The following is a 19,802-nucleotide window of genomic DNA, read 5'->3' as shown; positions in this document are numbered from 1 at the left end:
CCCCCTTTTCTGATGAAGGGTCTAGGCCCGAAACGTCAGCCTTTCTATGATGCTGCTTGGCCTGCTGTGTTCATCCAGCCCTGCACCTTGTTGTCTCTTATGATCCATCAAGCCTGGTTTCAGTCTGGGATCTAACTTGTCCAGTAATAGCATCAGCTGGGATCATAATGGTATCCTAGTGGAGTTTATGACTGACTTTAAAAAATAAGAATGTACTGTAGTTTATAGTAATTTGGAATGACTGATAAAGGGATATAGGGATATGTCTTCTGCTTATGTGGGACCAGAAGGACTAGTTGGACCAAATGATTTCAGTGTAAGCAAATAACTTTTATTGGTGGTCGTTAATGAAAGATGCTGGCTGGGAGAACTCTTATGCTGTTTAAATAGTTTCTTGGAACCTCTGCATCCAACTGAAACAGAGAGATTGTGGTATAATGTCTTGCACAAATCATCAATAATGCAGCACTCCATCAAGTACTGCTTTGCAATAGAAAGTGTTCTAATTCCCACTACTGAAATGCTGGCCTTGATGATAATAGTTAAAGAAAAACACCCCAGATGTTGAAGTTTCAATAGCTGTTGATACACTGATGTTCAGAGTGTGGAGTTTTGTTCAAACAAAATGTTATGCTGTTTGCAGATGCTGGGAGGGCAAGCTGTATCTATAGCGTTATCCAACATTTGCATTTCTTTGTGATGTAAGAATAGATATATCTTGTTCATAGTGCAAGTCTGTGGAGTAGCCTTTCATTCAGGTGCGCACTGAATTCTGATAGTTTCTGTGGTGGATTATGGCATAGCTTTGTGAAACTTGCAGTTCTTCACCTAACTATTGCAGCTTCAATCATGCCAGTGTCCTTCCTTGTACTAGTGAGTTTTCATTTTCCTGATTACCCCTTAACCTTTGTGAACTCAGTGTGGAAACAAGGGGTGCCATAATGGTGACCTCTGTTGTTTTAATTTTTAGGTGACCAAGGATGGGCGAGTGGTGACACAATGTTTGGAAGGAAGGGGTTCATGTGATTATGTCCTCCAGGAGCATATCCAGTAAAAGTTGGCAATCCTTAACCCTTTGATGTTTGGCATGTTTTCAAGGGAGAGATAGATATTCTTCTAGTAATTTTGACTTCTAGTAGTGGTTGGGTGTGTGGAAGGAGCTGAGCTATTTAATATGGCAGTAATAGCGGGCATGGTGGCTCAGTGGTTAGCACTGCTGCCTCAGTGCCAGTGACCTGGGTTCCACCCTAGGGCGACTGTGTGGAGTTTGCACATTATCCCCGTTTCTGCATGGATTTCCTCTGCAAGTCTGTGTTCCTCCCACAGTCCAGAGATGTGCAGGTTAGGTGGATTGTCCATGCCAAATTGCCCATAGTGTCCAGGGATGTGTAGGTTAAATTGATTAGCCATGGGAACAGGGTTACAGGGATAGGGTAGGTGGATAGGTCTGGGTTGGATGCTCTTTGGAGGGTCGGTGTGGTTGCAATGGGCCAAATGACTTGCTTCTACTGTAGGGATTCTATGATACTAACAGAAGGTGGTGGTATTGCACTCTGTAAATTGGACTTGTGACTCATACTGAATTAATACCATACCAAACACTACGTATCACTACTTCCTAAGTGAGAAATAAAACATGTTTTTAACTCTGCAAGTTTTCTGTTAATTAGGTGATCTTCTGAGGCCTGCACAATGCAGTGAAAACAGTTATTAGGATTTGAGGATAGAGTTAAATTAGACCTGCACATACTAATATAATTGCCACCATTTTCAAAGTCATAGACTGGTTCTTGAATAGTGTTTAAATGTTTGTTTGTTAAATGGAAAAACATCATGGCAACTGGAGAAGTAGAGAAAGTAGAGATTGGAATATTTGTGCTTTTGGAACCAAGATATGAAGCGATGCACAGTTGTTTCAATGGGAAGGAGGCAACAACTACAGTATGAAACATTTTAATTTACAATATTAGTTTAAATAAGTCTATATAAATGCAGGAATGACCCAAGTTTTCGGAGCAGCGTTATCAAATAAAATTTAATACTGAGCTACAAATTGTCACAGATAACCAAAAGCTTTGTCAGAGGCATTTTTTAAGTAACATCTTAAAAGGTTTCTATACGGAGAAACAGCTCATGGATTCATACAGCACGGAAGTAGACCTTTTGGTCTTACCAGTCCATGTTGAACACAATCCCAAATTAAGCTCATCCCACCTGCCTGCTCCTGGCCCATATCCCTCCAAACCTTTCCTATTCATCTACCTCTGCAAACGTCTTTTAAATGTTGAATCTGTACCCACATCCATCACTTCCTTAGGAAGTTCATTCCATACATGAACCACCCTTTGTGTAAAAAATTTGCCTGTCATGTATTTTTTGAATCTCTCTCCCCTTACATTAAAAATGTGCCCCTTACTCTTGAAATCCCCCATCCTAGGGAAAGGATAACTACCGTTAACCCTCATGATTTTATACTCTTTTGTAAGGTTGTCTCTCAACCTCCTTTGCTCTAGTGGAAAAATGTCCCAGCCTATCCAGCCTTTCTTCATAATTCAAACCTTCCACACCCAGCAATGTCCTGGTAAATCTCTTCTGAACCCTCTGCAGCTTAATAATATCCTTCCTATAACAGATGACCAGAACTAGACACAGTACTTCAGAAGAGGCCTTACCAATGTCCTGTACAACCTCAACATGACTTTTCAACTCAAAGGACTGAAGACAAGTGTGCTGAACGTCTTTATAACCACCCTGTCTATATGTGAAGCAAACTTCAAAGAATTATGTGCCTGAACCCCTCGGTCCCTCTGCTGTACAGCACTACCCAAGCCCCTACCATGAATTGACCTACCCATGTTTGTTGTACCAAAATGCAATACCTCGCATTTATCCGGATTGAACTCCATCTGCCATTTTTCAGGTCATTGACCTATTTGATCAAGATCCCTCTTGTAATCTTAGAAAACCTTTTTCACCGTCTACTGTGCTACCTATTTTGTCCGCAAACTTACTAATCATGACTTCTGTATTCTCATTTATAGAAATGACAAACAAAAGAGGACCTAGAACCAATCCCTATGGAACACCACTGGTGACAGGCCTCCAGTCTGAAAAACAACTCTCCACTACCACCGTCTGTTTCCTGCCGTTAAGCCAATTATATATAGAATTAGCAAGCTCACCCTGAATCCCATGTGACCTATCTTTATTAATTAGTCTACCATGCGGAACCTTGTCGGAGGCTTTACTAAAGTCCAAGTAAACAACCCTGCTCCACCTTTTTGGTAACTTCCTCAAAAAAGCTTAATCAAATTTGTGAGAAATGGTTTTCCTTGCACAAAACCATGCTGACTATCCGTAATCAATTTTTGCCTCTCTAAATGTCCATAAATCCTATCTTTTATAATCACCTCCAACAATTTGTCCACAACCAAAGTCAGACTCACAGGTCCATAGTTCAATGGTTTCTCCTTACAATCTTTCTTAAACAAAGGTACAACATTAGCCTCCCTTCAGGTCCTTGATGACTAAAGGCAATGACAGCGATAGGATGATTAAAATGGGTTGTGAAGGAGAAATGAATTGGCGAAGTCCAGGTATCTCTGAAGAAACCCACGACTTAGATAGAGAAAAAGGATGAGGTCCTGAAAGCAGAATTTAGGGAACTGGGAAGTAGATTAAGGAACAGGAGCTAAAAGGTAGTAATTTCTGGATTACTTCTGGTGCCATATGCAAGTGAATATAGAAATAAGAGGTTAGTTCAGATGAATGTGTGGCTGGAGAGATGGTGGAGGGATTTAGGTTTCTGGGACATTGGTGCCATTTTTGGGGACGGTGGGACCAGTACGAGGTGGATGGGTTGCACTTGAACCAGAATGAGACCAGCATCCTTGCAGGGAGTTTTGCTAGAGCTGTTATTCGAGGGTTTCAACTGACTTGGCACCGGGGTGGAATCGCGAGAATGTTAGCAGAGGAAAATGAATGGCCAAAATTAGAAGAGATGGTGAGTGAATCAGGAAAACATTGTAGGTCAGTTATGCAGAAGGGGGTTTGGCAAGGTTTAGTGGTGTTTATTTTAATGCAAGGAGTCTGATGAACAAAGCAGATGAGTTGAGGGCATGAATTAAACCATGGGTATATAATGTCATTGCTGTTATTGAGACATGGTTGAGAGAGGGGCAGGGCTGGCAGCTCAGTATTTCAGGATACAGGGTCTTCAGGTTAGACAGGGACAGAGGTAAAAGAAAGGAAGGTGTCACAATTTTGATCAGGGAATTTATTGCAACAATAGAAGGGATGACATCTTAAAGGATCCTCAAATGAAGCCAGCTAGTGAGAATTTAAAAACAAAAAAGGAGCAATCACATTACTAGGAGTGTATTATAGACCCCTAACAGTCCATGAGAAATAGAAGAGCAAATATGTAGGCAATCTCATGTAGGAAGTGTAAAGTAATAGAGTAGTGACAGTAAGGGATTTCAGCTTACCCAATCTGAACTGGGTTAGTCATGGTGTGAAGGGTTTAGAGGGAGCAGGATTCTTAAAATCCTTCCAGCAGAGTTGTTTAAGCCACTAGAAGGCCCCATAAGAGAGGGATTGGTCCTGAGCTTTGTTTTGGGCATCAAAGCTGGCCAAATGGTATCAAAAAAGTATCAGTGGGAGATAATTTTACAGACAGGGATCATAACTCAAGATTGTACTGCAAAATACTTCAGGATGGGCCTGAAGTAAACCAAGGGAAGACTGATTCTCATAAGATCAGATATGATTTGGCCATGGTGGACTGGGAGCCGATACTTTCAGGTAAATATGTCTCCGAACAGTGGTATGCATTCTAGAAGGAAATATGGAGAGTACAAGGACAACATGTTCCAATGAGGAAAAGGTATGGGACCATCAAATCCTGTACCCCTGGATATGGAGGCATTTACAGCATTGGATTAAGAGAAAACAGCAGAAGCCTGAGGGAAGTATAGAATGTGTTAAAAGGGAGTTTAAAAAGAAGATTAGGAAAGCTAAAAGGGTACTGACAGGTAAAATAACAGAAAATCCTGAGTTGTTTTACAGGTATATTAAGGGTAAAAGAATAACAAGGGAAAGAGTTGGGCCCAATGAGGATCAAAGTGGTAATTTGTTTGTGAAACCAGAGAATGTAGGTCGAGTTCTGAATAAATTATTTGCTTCAGCATTCGCAAGTCAGAAGGAAGTTGTGGATATTGAAATTAGTGAGAAAACCTGTGATACCATTGAAGAAATTAGCATTGACAGAAAGATGATTTTGAGTGGTCTGCAGGCTTACAAGTAGAAACATCTCTAGGGCTACATTAACTTTATCTCAGGTTATCAAGGGAGGAAATAGCAGGATGCTTGCAAAAATTTTTAATTCCTCTCTGGCCACAGGAGAAGTACAGGAGGACAGGAGTTCAACCAATGTAGCAGTATTGCTCAGGAAGGGAGCAAGGGATAAACTGGGAAACTACAGGCCAGTTAGTCTAATCTTAGTGATATGGAGACAGTTGGAAGAAATCCTGAGGAACAGTATTAATCTACACTTGGCGAGACAGGGATTAATCAAGAACACTCAACATGTTTTTTTTAAAGGGGAGATCATTTCTGATCAAAATGATTGAATATTTTGAAGAATTGACTAGGTATGTAGATGTAGTCTACTTGGACTTTCTGACTGGAAGTCTATGTCCAACAGGATCCCACAGGGGTCAATGGTGTCCTTTCTGTTTGTGATTTATATAAATGATGTAGGCTTGAATGTAGAAGGATTGATTAGTACGTTCACAGATGATGCAAAAATTGGTGTGGTAGTAATAGTGAGGACAAAAACCTTAGATTACAGTTGGAGCAAATTTGGATAAATGTGAGGAAATGTACTTTAGTGGGACAAACCAGGCAAGGGAATACCTGATAAACGGTAGGACCCTATGAAGCACCAAAGAGCGACGGACATTGGTGTGAATGTGATCTGGTCCTTTAACGTATCAGGGCAGGCGAATAAAGTGGTTAAGAAGGCATATGGTACATTTGCCTTTATTAGTTGAGGCATAGAGTTTAAGAGCAGCGAAGTTATGCAAGAACTATATAAAACATTGGTTAGGCTGCAGCTAGAGTATTGTGTGTAGTTCTGGAGTCCACATTATTAGGAGGGATGTGGTAACACTGGATAGAGTGCAGAAGAGATTTACCAGGATGTTGCCAGTGCTGGAGAATTTCAGTTTTGAAGAGAGATTGGACATTCTGGTTTTGTTATGTTTGGAGCAGAATAAATTGAGAGGGGACGTAATTGATATGTAAAAAATTATGAGAGACATAGATAGGGTAAACAGGAAGAAACTTTTCCCCTTGATGGAGGGATCACTGACCAGAGGACTTGACTTTAAGATAAGGGGCATCATATTTGTAAGAGATGTGAGGAAAATCCCTTCCCGCCTACAGGATGGTGGGAATCTGCAACTCACTGCCTGTTAGGAATGGTGGAGGCAGAGGCCTTCGTAACATTTAAGAAGGTAGGTTTGAGTTATAAGGAGAGGCTGGACAGGCTGGGATTTTTTCACTGGAGTGAGAGAGGTTGAGGAGTGACATTATCGAAGTTTATAAAATCATGGATAACATAGACAAAGTGAATAGCAAAGGCCTTTTCCCTAGGCTAGGGGAGTTCAAAACTAGAGGGCACAATTTTAGGGTGAGAGGAGAAAGACTTAAAAGGGACCTGAAGGGCAACTTTTTCAGAGTGTGGTTCGTATGTACAATGCACTGCCAGAGTAAGTATTAGGTGCAGGTATAGTTACATTTAAAAGACAGGTACAAGGATAGGAAAGGTTTAAAGGAATATGGGCCAAACGCAGGCACATGGGCCTAGTTGAGGTTGGGAAATTTGGAGGGCCATGGACAAGTTGGACTGAAGGGTCTGTTTCTGTGCTGTATGACTCTAAGTATTTGGATATACATTTGCAATGCCAAGGCATACAAGGCTATGGGCCAAGTGCTGGAACCATTCCAATCAACTGAAGTGCTGATTTGAATAGTTAGGTGGTTTTTGACCAATTTGGAGACGATGGGCCAAAGAGCCTTTTTCTAGATCTCAATGACTGTAATGTAGGACTAGAAGAGGTTACACTGATGAGGAGGATGCGGCTACAAAGGGGTTTGAGAGTTTTAAATTTGACATGTTATTGGACTGGGAGCCAATATTAGGTCAGTAAACTCAGGGGTGACTGGTAAACAAGGAGTGTGGATGCAATCAGCAGAATTTTGGATGGTCTCAAATTTTTGAAGATTGAAAGATGGGAGGCCAACCAAGGAGGTGACACTGATGAGGGTATCTGTAACAAAGGATTTGGGTTGGTGCCGAGATGAGAAATGTTGTGGAAGTAACTAGATGTTTGTGAAGAAGAGGATACAGGGCTCAACTCAGCATTAAATGTGTTGCTACGTTTGGAATGGTCTGGCTGCAACTCAGAAAGTAGCTATGAAATCAATAGCTAGGTAATGGAGTTTGTCATGTGCTTGCAGACAATTAGTTTGGTCTTCCTAATATTTAATTGGAAATACTCACCTCTGTACTGCATGTAGGATGTACCGTCTGATTAATAAGAATAATAATTAATAACAGTGAAGTGGAGGAGTGAAGAGAGATGGTGAGTGGGAGCTGAGTGTTTTTTTTCTGTGCTTGTGGAAGCTAATGTATTGTCTGATTGTGTTGTTGCATTGGCAGCGGAGGGAGTCCAAGGGTTGATCTTCAAGGGCTCCTGGGGTAATAAATGGAAGATAAGCCATTGCAGGTAACTTGTGTTGTAAATGAAATTATACTATTTTTAGTTGTTTTGCAAGTGTAGTGGAACAGCACTTGCAATAGATGAACAAGAGATAACAAAAGCCCATTCTGTGGATTTTTGGAGTCATGATGGCCACACTTCTCCTCGTCCCAGTCCCCACCTGGCTGGTGCCATAGGGTAAAAGGGAAAACTTCTCAAGATTTAAGGTTCTGTCTGGTGTCCTGTGACTTTGTGTATGGATAGGGTTGGGCTCAGTTCTGCCTCAACGTGGTGGACTGGCCTGTTGACATTATGTAAGAACATAGAACATAGAACAGTACAGTACAGCACAGTACGGTACAGGCCCTTTGGCCCACGATGTTGTGCCAAACTTTTACCCTAAACCTAAGGTCTATCTAACCTCCACCCCTACCTTATACTATCATCCATATGCCTACCTAATAGCCGCTTAAATGCCCCTAATGAGGCTGACTCCACTACCCTCTCCGGCAATGCATTCCATGCCCCGACCACTCTGAGTAAAGAACCTACCTCTGACATCTCCCCTATAGCTACCTCCACTCATTTTAAAACTATGCCCCCTTGTAATAGCTACCTCCACCCTAGGAAAAAGTTTCTGGCTGTCCATTCTATCTATACCTCCGTTCATTTTGTACACCTCTATCAAGTCACCTCTCATCCTTTGTCATTCTAAAGAGAAAAGCCCTAGCTCTCTCAACCTTTCCTCATAAGACCTTCCCTCCATTCCAGGCAACATCCTGTTAAATCTCCTCTGCACCTTTTCCAACGCTTCCACATCTTTCCTGTAATGATGCGACCAGAACTGGACACAATACTCCAGATGTGGCCGAACCAGGCTTTTGTATAGCTGGACCATAACTTCACGGCTCTTGAACTCAATCTCTCTATTAATGAAAGCTAACACACCATACACCTTCTTAACAACTATATCCACCTGGGTGGCAGCTTTCAGGGAACTGTGGACGTGAACCCCAAGATCCCTCTGCTTCTCCATACTGTCAAGAATCTTTCCGTTAACCCTGTATTCTGCTTTCAAATTTGTCCTTCCAAAATGAATCACATCACACTTTTCAGGGTTAAACTCCATCTGCCACTTCTCAGCCCAGCTCTGCATCCTATCAATGTCCCTTTGTAACCTAGAACAGCCCTCCGTACTATCCACAACTTGATCCACCTTTGTATCGTCCGCGAACTTACTAATCCACCCTTCTACTCCTACATCCAAATCATTTACAGTAATCACAAATAGAAGACGACCCAGAACAGATCCTTGTGGTACACCACTTGTAACTGAGCACCATGTTGAATATTTTCCGTCCACTACCACCCTTTGTCTTCTAAGGGTCAGCCAATTCTGAATCCAATTGCAACATTTCCCCCTATCCATGCCTCTTTACTTTCTGCATGAGCCTACCATGGGGAACCTTATCAAATGCCTTACTTAAATCCATGTGTACCACATTCACTGCTCTACCTTCAAAGAATTCAATAAGGTTTGTGACGCATGATCTACCTCTCACAAATCCATGCCGACTATCACAAATCAAACTGTGCCTATCCAAGTGATCATAAATCCTATCTCTCAGAGCCCTTTCCAATAATTTGCCCACCACTGAAGTAAGACTAACTGGCCTGTAATTTCTGGGGTTATCCCTATTCCCTTTTTTTTGAATAAGGGAATGACATTTGCCTCTCTCCAATCTTCCGGCACTATACCCGTCGACAACGAGGACAAAAAGATCATCGCCAAAGTCCCTGCAATCTCTTTCCTCGCTTCCCATAGAATCCTTGGATAAATCCCATCAGGCCCGGGGGACTTATCTATCTTCAAGTTCCTCAAAATTCCTAGTACGTCTTCCTTATTAACATCCACCTCCTCTAGCCTACCAGCCTATTTCACAATGTCCTTCCCTACAACTAGGTCCCTCTCAGTTGTGAATACCAAAGGAAAGTATTCATTAAGGACCTCTCCTATCTCTTTAGACTCTGTGCAAAAATTCCCTTTACAATCCTTGATTGGCCCTACCCTTTCTCTGGTCATTCTCTTATTCCCCACATACGTGTAAAAAGCCTTGGAATTTTCCTTGATCCTAACTGCCGAGGTTTTCTCAACCCACATCTTATTTCTGTTTTGGAATATGGACCAAAAATGAGGAAAGTAGGCACTGCTTTGAAAAGGTTAAAGTGTTACTAGTAGGTTCGGAATAACAAATGTAATTAACTGACGCATCTGCAACTGTGTTACTTTTATGGCATTATGCTCGGATAAAGTGTCACCATCTGTGTGCTCAGAGCAGCGCTGCCCAAAGGTAGTATTTTGATTGGCTTTTCAATTGGCAACAGTTGTTGTGGGTTCAGGAGAACTCAGCATATTACAGCCTTCTGATTGGCCCAGCTGCAGTTTAACTCTGTTAGAGAGTAAAAACAGAAGAGGATACAAAGGGTGTCATCTTTCAGGATCGGCACCTCTGTCAGTTCCCTTGCTCTGAAAAAATTGCCCTTTCACACTTTGTGGGAAAAACAGCAGGGAAAAACTGCTTTCAGAGTTCTGAAAGAAATAATTCTAAAGTCTGTGAAAGTAAAGATCCAGCCAAGCAGCCAGTGAACTAAAGGCTCAAAATCACTGTGCAGATAACATCGAGGCATCAAAGAACCAAAATGATTGCAATGCCAGCTCATCATCTTTTGTGATTTTGAACTGGTGATACAGAATTGTGTTCCTCTGATGCATTTTCCTTTGCCTCCACTTATAATATTTGTGTTTGTTTGCTTTTCATGGGTGGGTGGGGTGCTGTGTGTGTGTGTGTGTGTGTGTGTGTGTGTGTGTGTGTGTGTGTGTACGCACGCGTGGGAGTTTTACAGGGATAAAGTTGAGTGTTACAATATAAAGTTTATTTTTATTGTAGTGTGGTCAGCAGCCTGAGGCAATTTGCGATTCATGCTTGTTTCATTAAATCTTAAACATTTGTCACATCTTAGGGAATAATGGGATTTGATTCCCAGTGAGTTGTGACATTTGGTACCAAGGGTGATGTCAAAGCATAGTTAGAATATACATTTTGTAACAAACTGTAATCTTGTTTAAAAGGAGCTTTTAAACTTGGCTCTTAAAAGCCATATGACTTCTCTTATGGATTTAACTGGAGCCAAAGCAGACAGCTGGCCCCACTGAGATGAGTTCTGACAAAAGACAGAATTATCTGAAGAATCAATCACAAAGATTCATTAAATAATTTAAGGGTTTTAGGACTGTCCGATGAATCCTGTAAAGGTGCGAAGACTCCATGCTGCTGGAGTGCTGATTAGGAATTCCAGCATAATTGACTTTGCTTCGCGGTACAATGATTCAAGTTAACATTTCCAGTCGTTTAGTTTGATTGTGATAATGTTGGGTGAGGAGAGCCATCTGGCCGCTAAGAGAGAGAAATCATGAAATAAAAACTGCTTGAAACAGGGAGACACAGGAAGGGCAAAAACCAGCTAAAGGACTGCTATGCTGAAGCAGGCTGCCAAGAGCCAGAGCCAGTGGCATGATAAAGTTGGGAAGAAAGGGGCCTTCACTCCTCCCGGAATCTGCTTAGTGAATCCATATTTGGGAGTAACCTCTAATTATTCAACTACAGGAGCTAGTGCAGCTGCTGAATCTAACTTTAGCTTTCAACCGGTCATGTCAGAAAGAGTATCTCCAAGCAACCCAGGCCCGCAGCAATATAAGAGATTGATTTCATTTTCATCTTCATACATAACTTTTATCCTGTGTTAAATCTTTGTATGTATATTTTAGATAAATTGTTAACATTCTTAAGAAAATTTCAATAATAGTACAGTTGTAATGACAAAACTCTGGTGGCTGTGACAGATGAGCTTTTATATTCCTTCAGAAATAGGGACGGCACGGTGGCTCAGTGGTTAGCACTGCTGCCTCCCAGCACCAGGGACCCGGGTTCGATTCCACCCTCGGGTGACTGTCTGTGTGGAGTTTGCACATTCTCCCCCATGTCTGCGTGGGTTTCCTCCGGGTGCTCCGGTTTCCTCCCACAGTCCAAAGATGTGCAGGCTAAGTGGATTGACCATGCTAAATTGCCCGTAATGTTCAGGGATGTGGAGATTAGGTGGGTTATAGGGGATGGGTCTGGATGGGATGCTCTGGGGGTTGGTGTGGACTTGTTGGGCTGAAGGACCTGTTTCCACACTGTAGGGATTCATGAGGTACAAGCGGACACTTTTTTAGACGTTCAGATTTTTATACATTCAGGTGCAGTAAGTAACACTCTTGCTGTCCAGACATCTTGAGCACAGATATCTAAGGTGACACTCCAGTTTCATATCGAAGGAGTGAGCACTATCAGGAATGGTGTTCTTTGGTTAACTGAGGCATGATAGTGTACACAAATTCCAGCTGGTGTCCTAGCCAACATTGATTATTGTGCTGTTTTCCCTGCCTAAGTTTGCTGACTTGTTTCAACAGTGACTACATTTTGGTAAGTCCTTTTGTACTTTATGATCTTGTTTACATGTATACGAAGCAAACTGTCCCTTACTTTCCGTCTAGATTTTTGAACTGTGAAGAGGACAAGAATGGATGTGATAAAAATACTTTGTTTGCTTCTACACTCCTGTTATTTTTTTTAGTGGCCTAAAACGGGTTGTAGTGATTGTGACGAGGTCAGCTGAGTCGACCTCACCGAATATGAGTTCCCTGATTAGACCAGGTCAGCAGTCTCAATCAGGGAGCCCTGGATGACATATAAACAGGAGTGTCAGTGGAAGTCTGACCAGAATCAAGAACCATGCACATGTAAATAAAGGGTGACTTGGTGATGGGATGCCGTACAGTTATTTCAGTGTTAAAGTCATTTTATTCCCTTTTTAATGCCAGAGTGGAATCCTTGGAAGAAGACATAATATTGAAAGGAGTAAAACTGATTGTGGTGGACTCGGTTGCATCAGTAGTTCGCAAAGAATTTGACACCAGAATCCAGGGTAACCTGTCAGAACGTAGTAACCTGCTGTCAAGTGAAGCTGCCACGCTAAAATTTTTGGCAGAAGAATTCTCCATTCCGGTAAGACCCTAGGCCTTTTTTCTGTTTGTGGTTGTGATTTGTTTTTTTTGGAACTCGTTGCACCTACTATAAAATGAGCCAGCACTGTATTCGTGCCTATAGTGATAATACCGATGGAGAAATGTTACATGCTTTGGATGTTGGTGCAGTGCCTAAGTGATGGCATTATGAGCAATATTTCTTTTAGAAACCCATAGCCTGCGATAGGGTTTTCCTGCCCACTTGCTTTCCAAGTCCCTGGTGGTTCATATCCGGAGCAATTGAGATAGTTCAGGTAGAGCTGTTGTTAGTAGCTAGTCTACAGATTTAATGCATACTTAGGATTAATTCTTTATGTTGAGCTACACATAGTTGCCCCAATCAACTTAATGCTGAACCTTCTTCCTTGAAATAAATTATATAAGTGAGGATTACAATAGGTCAGAAGATTTTATAAGGATGACTTTTTTTAAAAAAAGAGAAATTAAATTGCAGGAGAACCAGTCAATATATAAAAAAAGACAGCAGGAGCTTCTACAAGTAGAATTTTCCTATAAAAAGGAAAATAATAACTAAGGTGAGCATTGCTATTTTAGATTATGAAACTGTTGAATTAATAGTGGGAGAAGAGAAACACAGAGAAGTTTTGAAGAAAGCATTTTATGTCTGCCTTCACACCACAAAACTTGAATTATTACAAGAATATTTTTAAAATATCATGAAGGAAAAAGGAAAGAGAAACTCAAAATAAATGTAATCAATATATAATTAATAGAAAATTTTAAATTGTATTTGACAAATTTATTTTGAGCTCTTTAAAGATAGTAATGAGCACTATTGATGAGGGGAACCGTTACCGTTAGATGTGGTGTATTTGCATTTCCAAAAGGCATTTAATGAAGTGCCATGCAAAAGGTTACTGCATAAGAATAGGACTTATGATATTAGGATGATAGGTTAGCATGGATAGAGGGATTGACTAACTAGCAGAACATATTGTTGGGATAAATAATTTTCAGCTTGGTAAACTGTAATGATAAAAGACCCACAGGGACAAGTGCTGGGTTTCAACTATTTCGATCTACATTATGATTTGAAAGAAGGGGCAAAGCGTGTTGAAGCCGGATCTACTGACAATACAGTAATGGATAAGAATGCAAGTTGTAGGGAAGATTTGAGTTTGCAAAGTGATATAAATGGGTTAGGTGAGTGGGCAAATTATCACGTGGAGTTAATGCAGGAAAATGTGAGTTTGTGTGTTTTGCCAGGAAGTATAAAAGTGGAGGATATTGTTTAACTGGAGAGCCTGCAGAATACTGCAGTCGAAAGGTGTCTAGGTGTCTTCATATATGAATCGCAAAAGGTTAGTATGCAAGTACAGTAAATAATTAAGAAGTATGTGGAATGTTGGCCTTTATTGTAAGCGGGATAGAATATTAAGTAGAGAAATTGTACCATACCTGTAACAGGGTAGACCACTCCCAAGAGCTTTGTGTGAATTTTAAATCCTCTTACTAATGAAAGAATATATTTGACCAGAAATAGTTCAGAGAAGGATCACTGAGCTAAATGAGGTTATCTTGAGGAAAGGCTGAGCAGATTGTGCCTAAACTCACTGGAGTTTAGAAAAAAATGAGAAGTGATTTGATCAAAATATAAAACGTTGTGAGTGTGCATTGACAAGTTCAATGCTGTAAGGATATTATTCCTTGGTGAAGTCTAGAATAGGGGACTCAGTTTGAAAATGATCTCCTATTTAAGATAGAGATGAGGATAAATTTCTTGCCTCAGAGCGTCATTAATTTTTGATTCCAGAGAGTAGTGGAGGCAGTTGATTGAATATATTCAAGGCTAAGCGTAAGGATCGTGAATTTTTTTTTACTATGTTTTTAAAAATTGGAGACTGAAGTGAGAAAGAGTTGTTTTAAAAATCAACGTTTTGCAAGACTGCTACACGTTTTGAAAAGCAAGTAACCTGGGACCCATGGTATGCACTGTAAGTATCTGTTTGAACAAGTTGATTGGTCTATGGATGAGCGACAGTTATCAGTGACAGAGACCTTTTTATGTCCAACGACTGCACGATTAGTTCTTAGATAACTGATCAGCTTGGAGCTGGGAGCAAATTGCAAAGAAAGTGAGTGTTCCGTTCTTCCTCAACAAGGGAGCAGTCTCACTGTAGTCTAAACTCACTAAGTCTAAAGTAAACCAGTTTATCTTTTCTACAATGTTGTAAGCTGTGACTTTTAACCAACAAATCAGAGACTTCAAATATCTGTACCAGCCACCTTGTGTCTCTTACCATCTAGTAGAAGCAACCGAAGAAAAACAGCTGAAGCAACATGCTCACCAGCAGAAGAGTTGTAAGGATCATCTTAATAACAGTACCTGGGAACAAAGACTAATGAACTGCTTTCCTATTTTCTTCTGTTACTAATCTATTTTACCTTGTTGTTTGTTTGTCGGCCTATGTGTCTGTAAGGGGTAGTTTATAAGCAGATTAGAGTTTTAATTAGCAGCATCCAGTGGTTTATAACTGTTTACCTGTAGCTCGAGTCTAATTACTACTAATAATGAATAGTGATTGTTGTTAAGTACAGAAACTTAGTTCTTGCTTTATATCAGATCTGAAAAACAGTAAATTAGGGAACTTTGCATACTTCGAAAGCTTTTGTGATGACTCTAGGAATATCAAGTCTTGATTACCAACATACTACTCCAGTGAAGCATAACATAAGTTAGATTTTTGATCAACAAGGAGATGAGGGTCAGGTAGGAAAGGAAGTTAAGGCTTAGTTAGATCAGCTATGATCTTATTGAATGCTGGAGTAAGCTGAATGATTTACTCCTCCTATTTCTTGTGATCAAATTAGTACACTAAAAGTCAAAAATCAGCTCTTTGGAAATTATGTTCTTGTTTAACTTGCTACATTTGCTCAGAGTTTGTTTTCCATCTTACTTTCTGTTTGTGTGGTCAAGGCGTTAAATTTGAATGCAGGCATTATGTATGTTTTGCTCAAATGTACTTGAATGGCATCCTTTATTTTTTCATTGACTGGAAAGTTACTAAGAACTGCTTTGTCTTGACTATTTCTTTAACGGGAATTGTTCAAATGGGAAAGTCTGTCTTTGAGACTCCCCAGAGATGCCTTCAGACCAAACAGCGTCTTTTGGCAGTGAGGAAACTGAGAGACCGCTTAATGTTTTGCTGATTTGGTTGTTAATGATACACACGAAGGTCAGTGTTTGATGAAGGAACGGGATTGTATAAGGGACTGTCACGAGCTAAGTTTGTTTCATCAGGTCCTAGGCTTTCAAAAGAAAAGCATAGAGTCCGATACAGCGGTAGTGTCAGTATCTTTGGCTAGAAGGCCCAGCTTCAAATACCATCTGCTCCATTTGTGTGTCAAAACCTGCCTGAACAGGTTGGTTTTAAAAATAGCTAAAGACAGTCCGATTCTCAGAGACAGTAATGTGGTAGTAATGTCACTGGACTAGCAAAACAGAGGCTTGCTGACAGCCAAAAGCTGATAAAAGATTTTCAGTTTGGGTTGAAATTAAGATGGACCTGAGTATTTGGAAAGTGACAAGAGTCCAGCTTTTCAGAATTTATAAGGTAGCCAGTTTTGGAGACAATTTCCACTGGGAGAAGGAGAGACTTGCAGCTTCGGTGTGTCTTCCTTACTGATGACTTAGATCAGTAAAACATAAAACTAAGTCCAGAAAGAGTTGCTAGGCAACTATTAGCATAGAAGCCCCCATATAGTATTTTAAAGAACCAGCTTTTCTAGTATTTGAGGGCCACAAACCCCATATCTTATCTCCTTGAAAGCTTTGTTTCCCTTTCCTCCAAAGTCACTCAGTTTTTCTGCAAATAGTAGATGGCTTATACAGCACACGCTAAGCTGTTGACCCCATTCTATGATAAAACATTATGGTAAACGTTTTCCAATCTAGAAGATGTCCAAACAATTCCATATTTTTCCAGTATCTTTTACAGTCCTTGAATATAAAAATAATAATTTGCTGTGTTTGGGGGAAAATCTTGAGGCACACATGGGTAAGCTGCTCGTTAGCTTCAATAATAGCAACCGTGCTAACTACCTTGTTGTTAAAGGCCCATCTGAATTGCTAATGCCCTCAATGGGAGGAAATCTGCCATTCTTAACTGGTCTGGCCTACATGTGACTCCAGACCCACGGTAACTGCAATGGCCTAGCAAGCAACTTGTGTTTGCTGAATATGCCTGATATCAAGATAGGAATTGTCTTGTTTTGTACTGCAAGAGCACATCAGAGGCTGGAAAGTTTATAGCAAGTAATTCAGCACCTGCTTCTCAATGCCTATCCACCATCTACAAGACACAAGTCAAAAATGTGATGGAGTAGTCTACACATGCCTGTAGAAGTGCAACAAAACTGAAGAAACCCGACACCATCTAGACAAAGCAACCCACAAGCTTGGTACCTCATTTACTACCTTCAGCATTCAGTCCATTCACCACCAACGCAAAATAGCATCATTGTCTACCATCTATAAGATACGCTACAGCAACTCCACAGACTCCTTTGACAGTATCTTCCCAACCCATGACCTAGATGAACAAGGGCATCAGATGCATTGAAACTCCACCACCTGCAAGTTTCCCTCAAAGCCACATGCCATCCTGATTTAGAACTATATCGGTGTCCTTCACTGTTTCGGGATCAAAATCCTGGAACTCCCTAACAATACTGTTGAGTGTCCCTAAATCAAGGACTGCAGTGGTTCAAGATAGTTGCTCATCTACACTTTCTCAAGGGCAATTAGAAATGGGGAATAAAAGCTGGCCTAGTCAGTGACTTCCATATCCCATGAATGAATAAAACAATTATTGAATCATAGAATCCCTAAGGTGTGGAAACAGGCTATCTGGCTTATCAAGTGCATGCCGATGCTCTGAAGAGCATCCTGCGCAGACACACCCGCTATCCTATCCTGTAATCCTGCATTCCCTGTAGCTAATCCACCCAACCTAAACATCCCAGGACATGATGGACGATTTAGTATGGCCAGTCCACCTAACCTGCACATCTTTGGACCATGGGAGGAAACTGGAGCACCTGAGGGATATCCACGCAGACATGGGGAGCATGTGCAAACTCCACACAGATAGTCACCATTTGGCTTAGATCCATTTCACAAGGCCTGTAAAGTAAGAATGTTATCTATATTTCAAGGTAGCTGTCTTCTCCTGTTTATTGTTATTTTACATCATGAGGAACGTACAATGCTTCCAGCATATATTCTCTTGCTTGTGTTTGATTTTCTTGTAACAATGTTGGACAGATAAAGCCTAAAATAAGTGTAGGGGAATTCTTCTACCTCCCACATCCAACAGGATTGTTTACCAAAATCTGTAGTTGAAATAAACCAGTTGATTCCCTGGCGATCTGGGCAAGTGAAATCATCCTCTGGGACGTTAGGCTCAACTCTTGACTCTATCACGGAAACAGATGCCAAGAAGTATCCACAATGAAAATAAGCCAGAAACTATTTACAAAAGCATAATATCATACATACAGGAAATCTGAAATGTAAATAGGAAATGCTAGAAACCACTGGCTGTGTAGTTAAAAGAGTGCCATAACTGTCCAGCTTGCTGTTTCTACTCCCCCCTTCCAACTTCTACATATTTGTTATGTTCTGCACCCTGACAAACTGCTGCATGCCTCCCACTTCAAAATACCGTCATGGAAATAAATGATTATGCTTGTTGCGAAAGTCTCTAATCAAACTGAGGGGTTTACTTGGTTTATATAATGTGATGAAAACTTATAGTCTTTTTGGGAATTTGGATTCTAAAGCAAAGGCAAAAAGGATTTTTGGTTTTCAGTGCTGTGGAGGTCTGATGTTTTGTTTTTAAGAGTCAAAGTTATTTGGAATATTGAGCAAAGATGGTCTTTCTGAGTAATCATTTGACTTGAGCAAATGACTCAACAAGCTACTTGATGCGATAGTTGCTGTTTATTAGTGATTTGAGTTTTTGTAGTTGGAGAATGGGAAGTAGGTTGAACTCAGAAGAGAAGATCTTTACCAGTAGAATGGTGGCTTACTTTTGGCAGCCTACAGATCAACAGAGTTAGAAAGAAGTCTTAAACTATTTTAGTGTACAGGATTGAAAAATATCCTTAGCTGTTTTTTAAGGGATCAATGAAGAAACATCAGTGAGTTAGCTTGTCTGTTAACAAAGAGAATCACATCAAGCGAATGTGCGGAAAATTGTCGTAAAGAAATACTGTGTCTTCCTCAGTTGAGTAAGAAATTTTGAGGTGAATAAAAGGATGTTACTTCATTGGCATTGAGTGTCTGTAAAGGATTTTTGTTGGAAAATAAAGGTTGAATTTTGCTTTCTTTTTGTATGTTAAACTTATTCTTTTTTAATAAAAGTACATTGGCAGCCTCTTCTGAATGTGATTTAGTGACTGATGATGATAGTCCAATTGCAAAAATAAATTTATGGTCTATGACGCCAGGTTTCGCTGGAATCTGACTTGTCAAGTGTCACCATCTGCTGGAATCATAACAACAGAGTTACAGGCTGGTGTCAAACCAAAGGGTTCAGTTCTTTTTTACATAGTAATCAAAAACTGAGTTGCAGGCTGGAATTAAATGGAATGGCCTCTTTCCACACTGTTGGGATTCTATGATTCTATTCTAAAGATGCTATGTTCTACCATGTTATGGTAACTGTTCGTGGGCCACCTTTTACTCTGATATCATCCATTGAACTTGCCTTGTTACACATCATAGGTTCCAAAGTAGCCAAATTAGAAGGGTCACTGGACCCAAAACGTCTGCTTCCTCTCCACAGATGATGTCAGACCTGCTGAGTTTCTCCAGCAATTTCTGTTTTTGTTAGCCTGATCCCTGGTTGGATCCACAACAAATTGTTCTGGGAAACTGTCCCGAA

At 40.6% G+C, this 19,802-nt stretch overlaps 1 protein-coding gene across 8 annotated transcripts in view; it reads left to right on the top strand.

Annotated features, from left to right (window-relative positions):
• The window catches only part of rad51b (RAD51 paralog B), a 475,671-nt gene that overhangs the window by 20,757 nt on the left and 435,112 nt on the right, over positions 1-19,802 (top strand). For all 8 annotated transcript variants that reach the window (XM_048600139.1, XM_048600138.1, XM_048600141.1 and 5 more), the window contains exon 7: positions 12,688-12,871. In XM_048600139.1, coding sequence (XP_048456096.1) covers positions 12,688-12,871 — 184 coding nt within the window. The remainder of the gene's footprint in view (positions 1-12,687; positions 12,872-19,802) is intronic.

This window comes from Rhincodon typus, chromosome 8, assembly GCF_021869965.1.
Source record: "Rhincodon typus isolate 14 chromosome 8, sRhiTyp1.1, whole genome shotgun sequence".
NCBI lineage: Eukaryota > Metazoa > Chordata > Chondrichthyes > Orectolobiformes > Rhincodontidae > Rhincodon > Rhincodon typus.
Note: the sequence above shows the minus strand (reverse complement) of the source record. Positions and strands in the feature narration are given on the sequence as shown.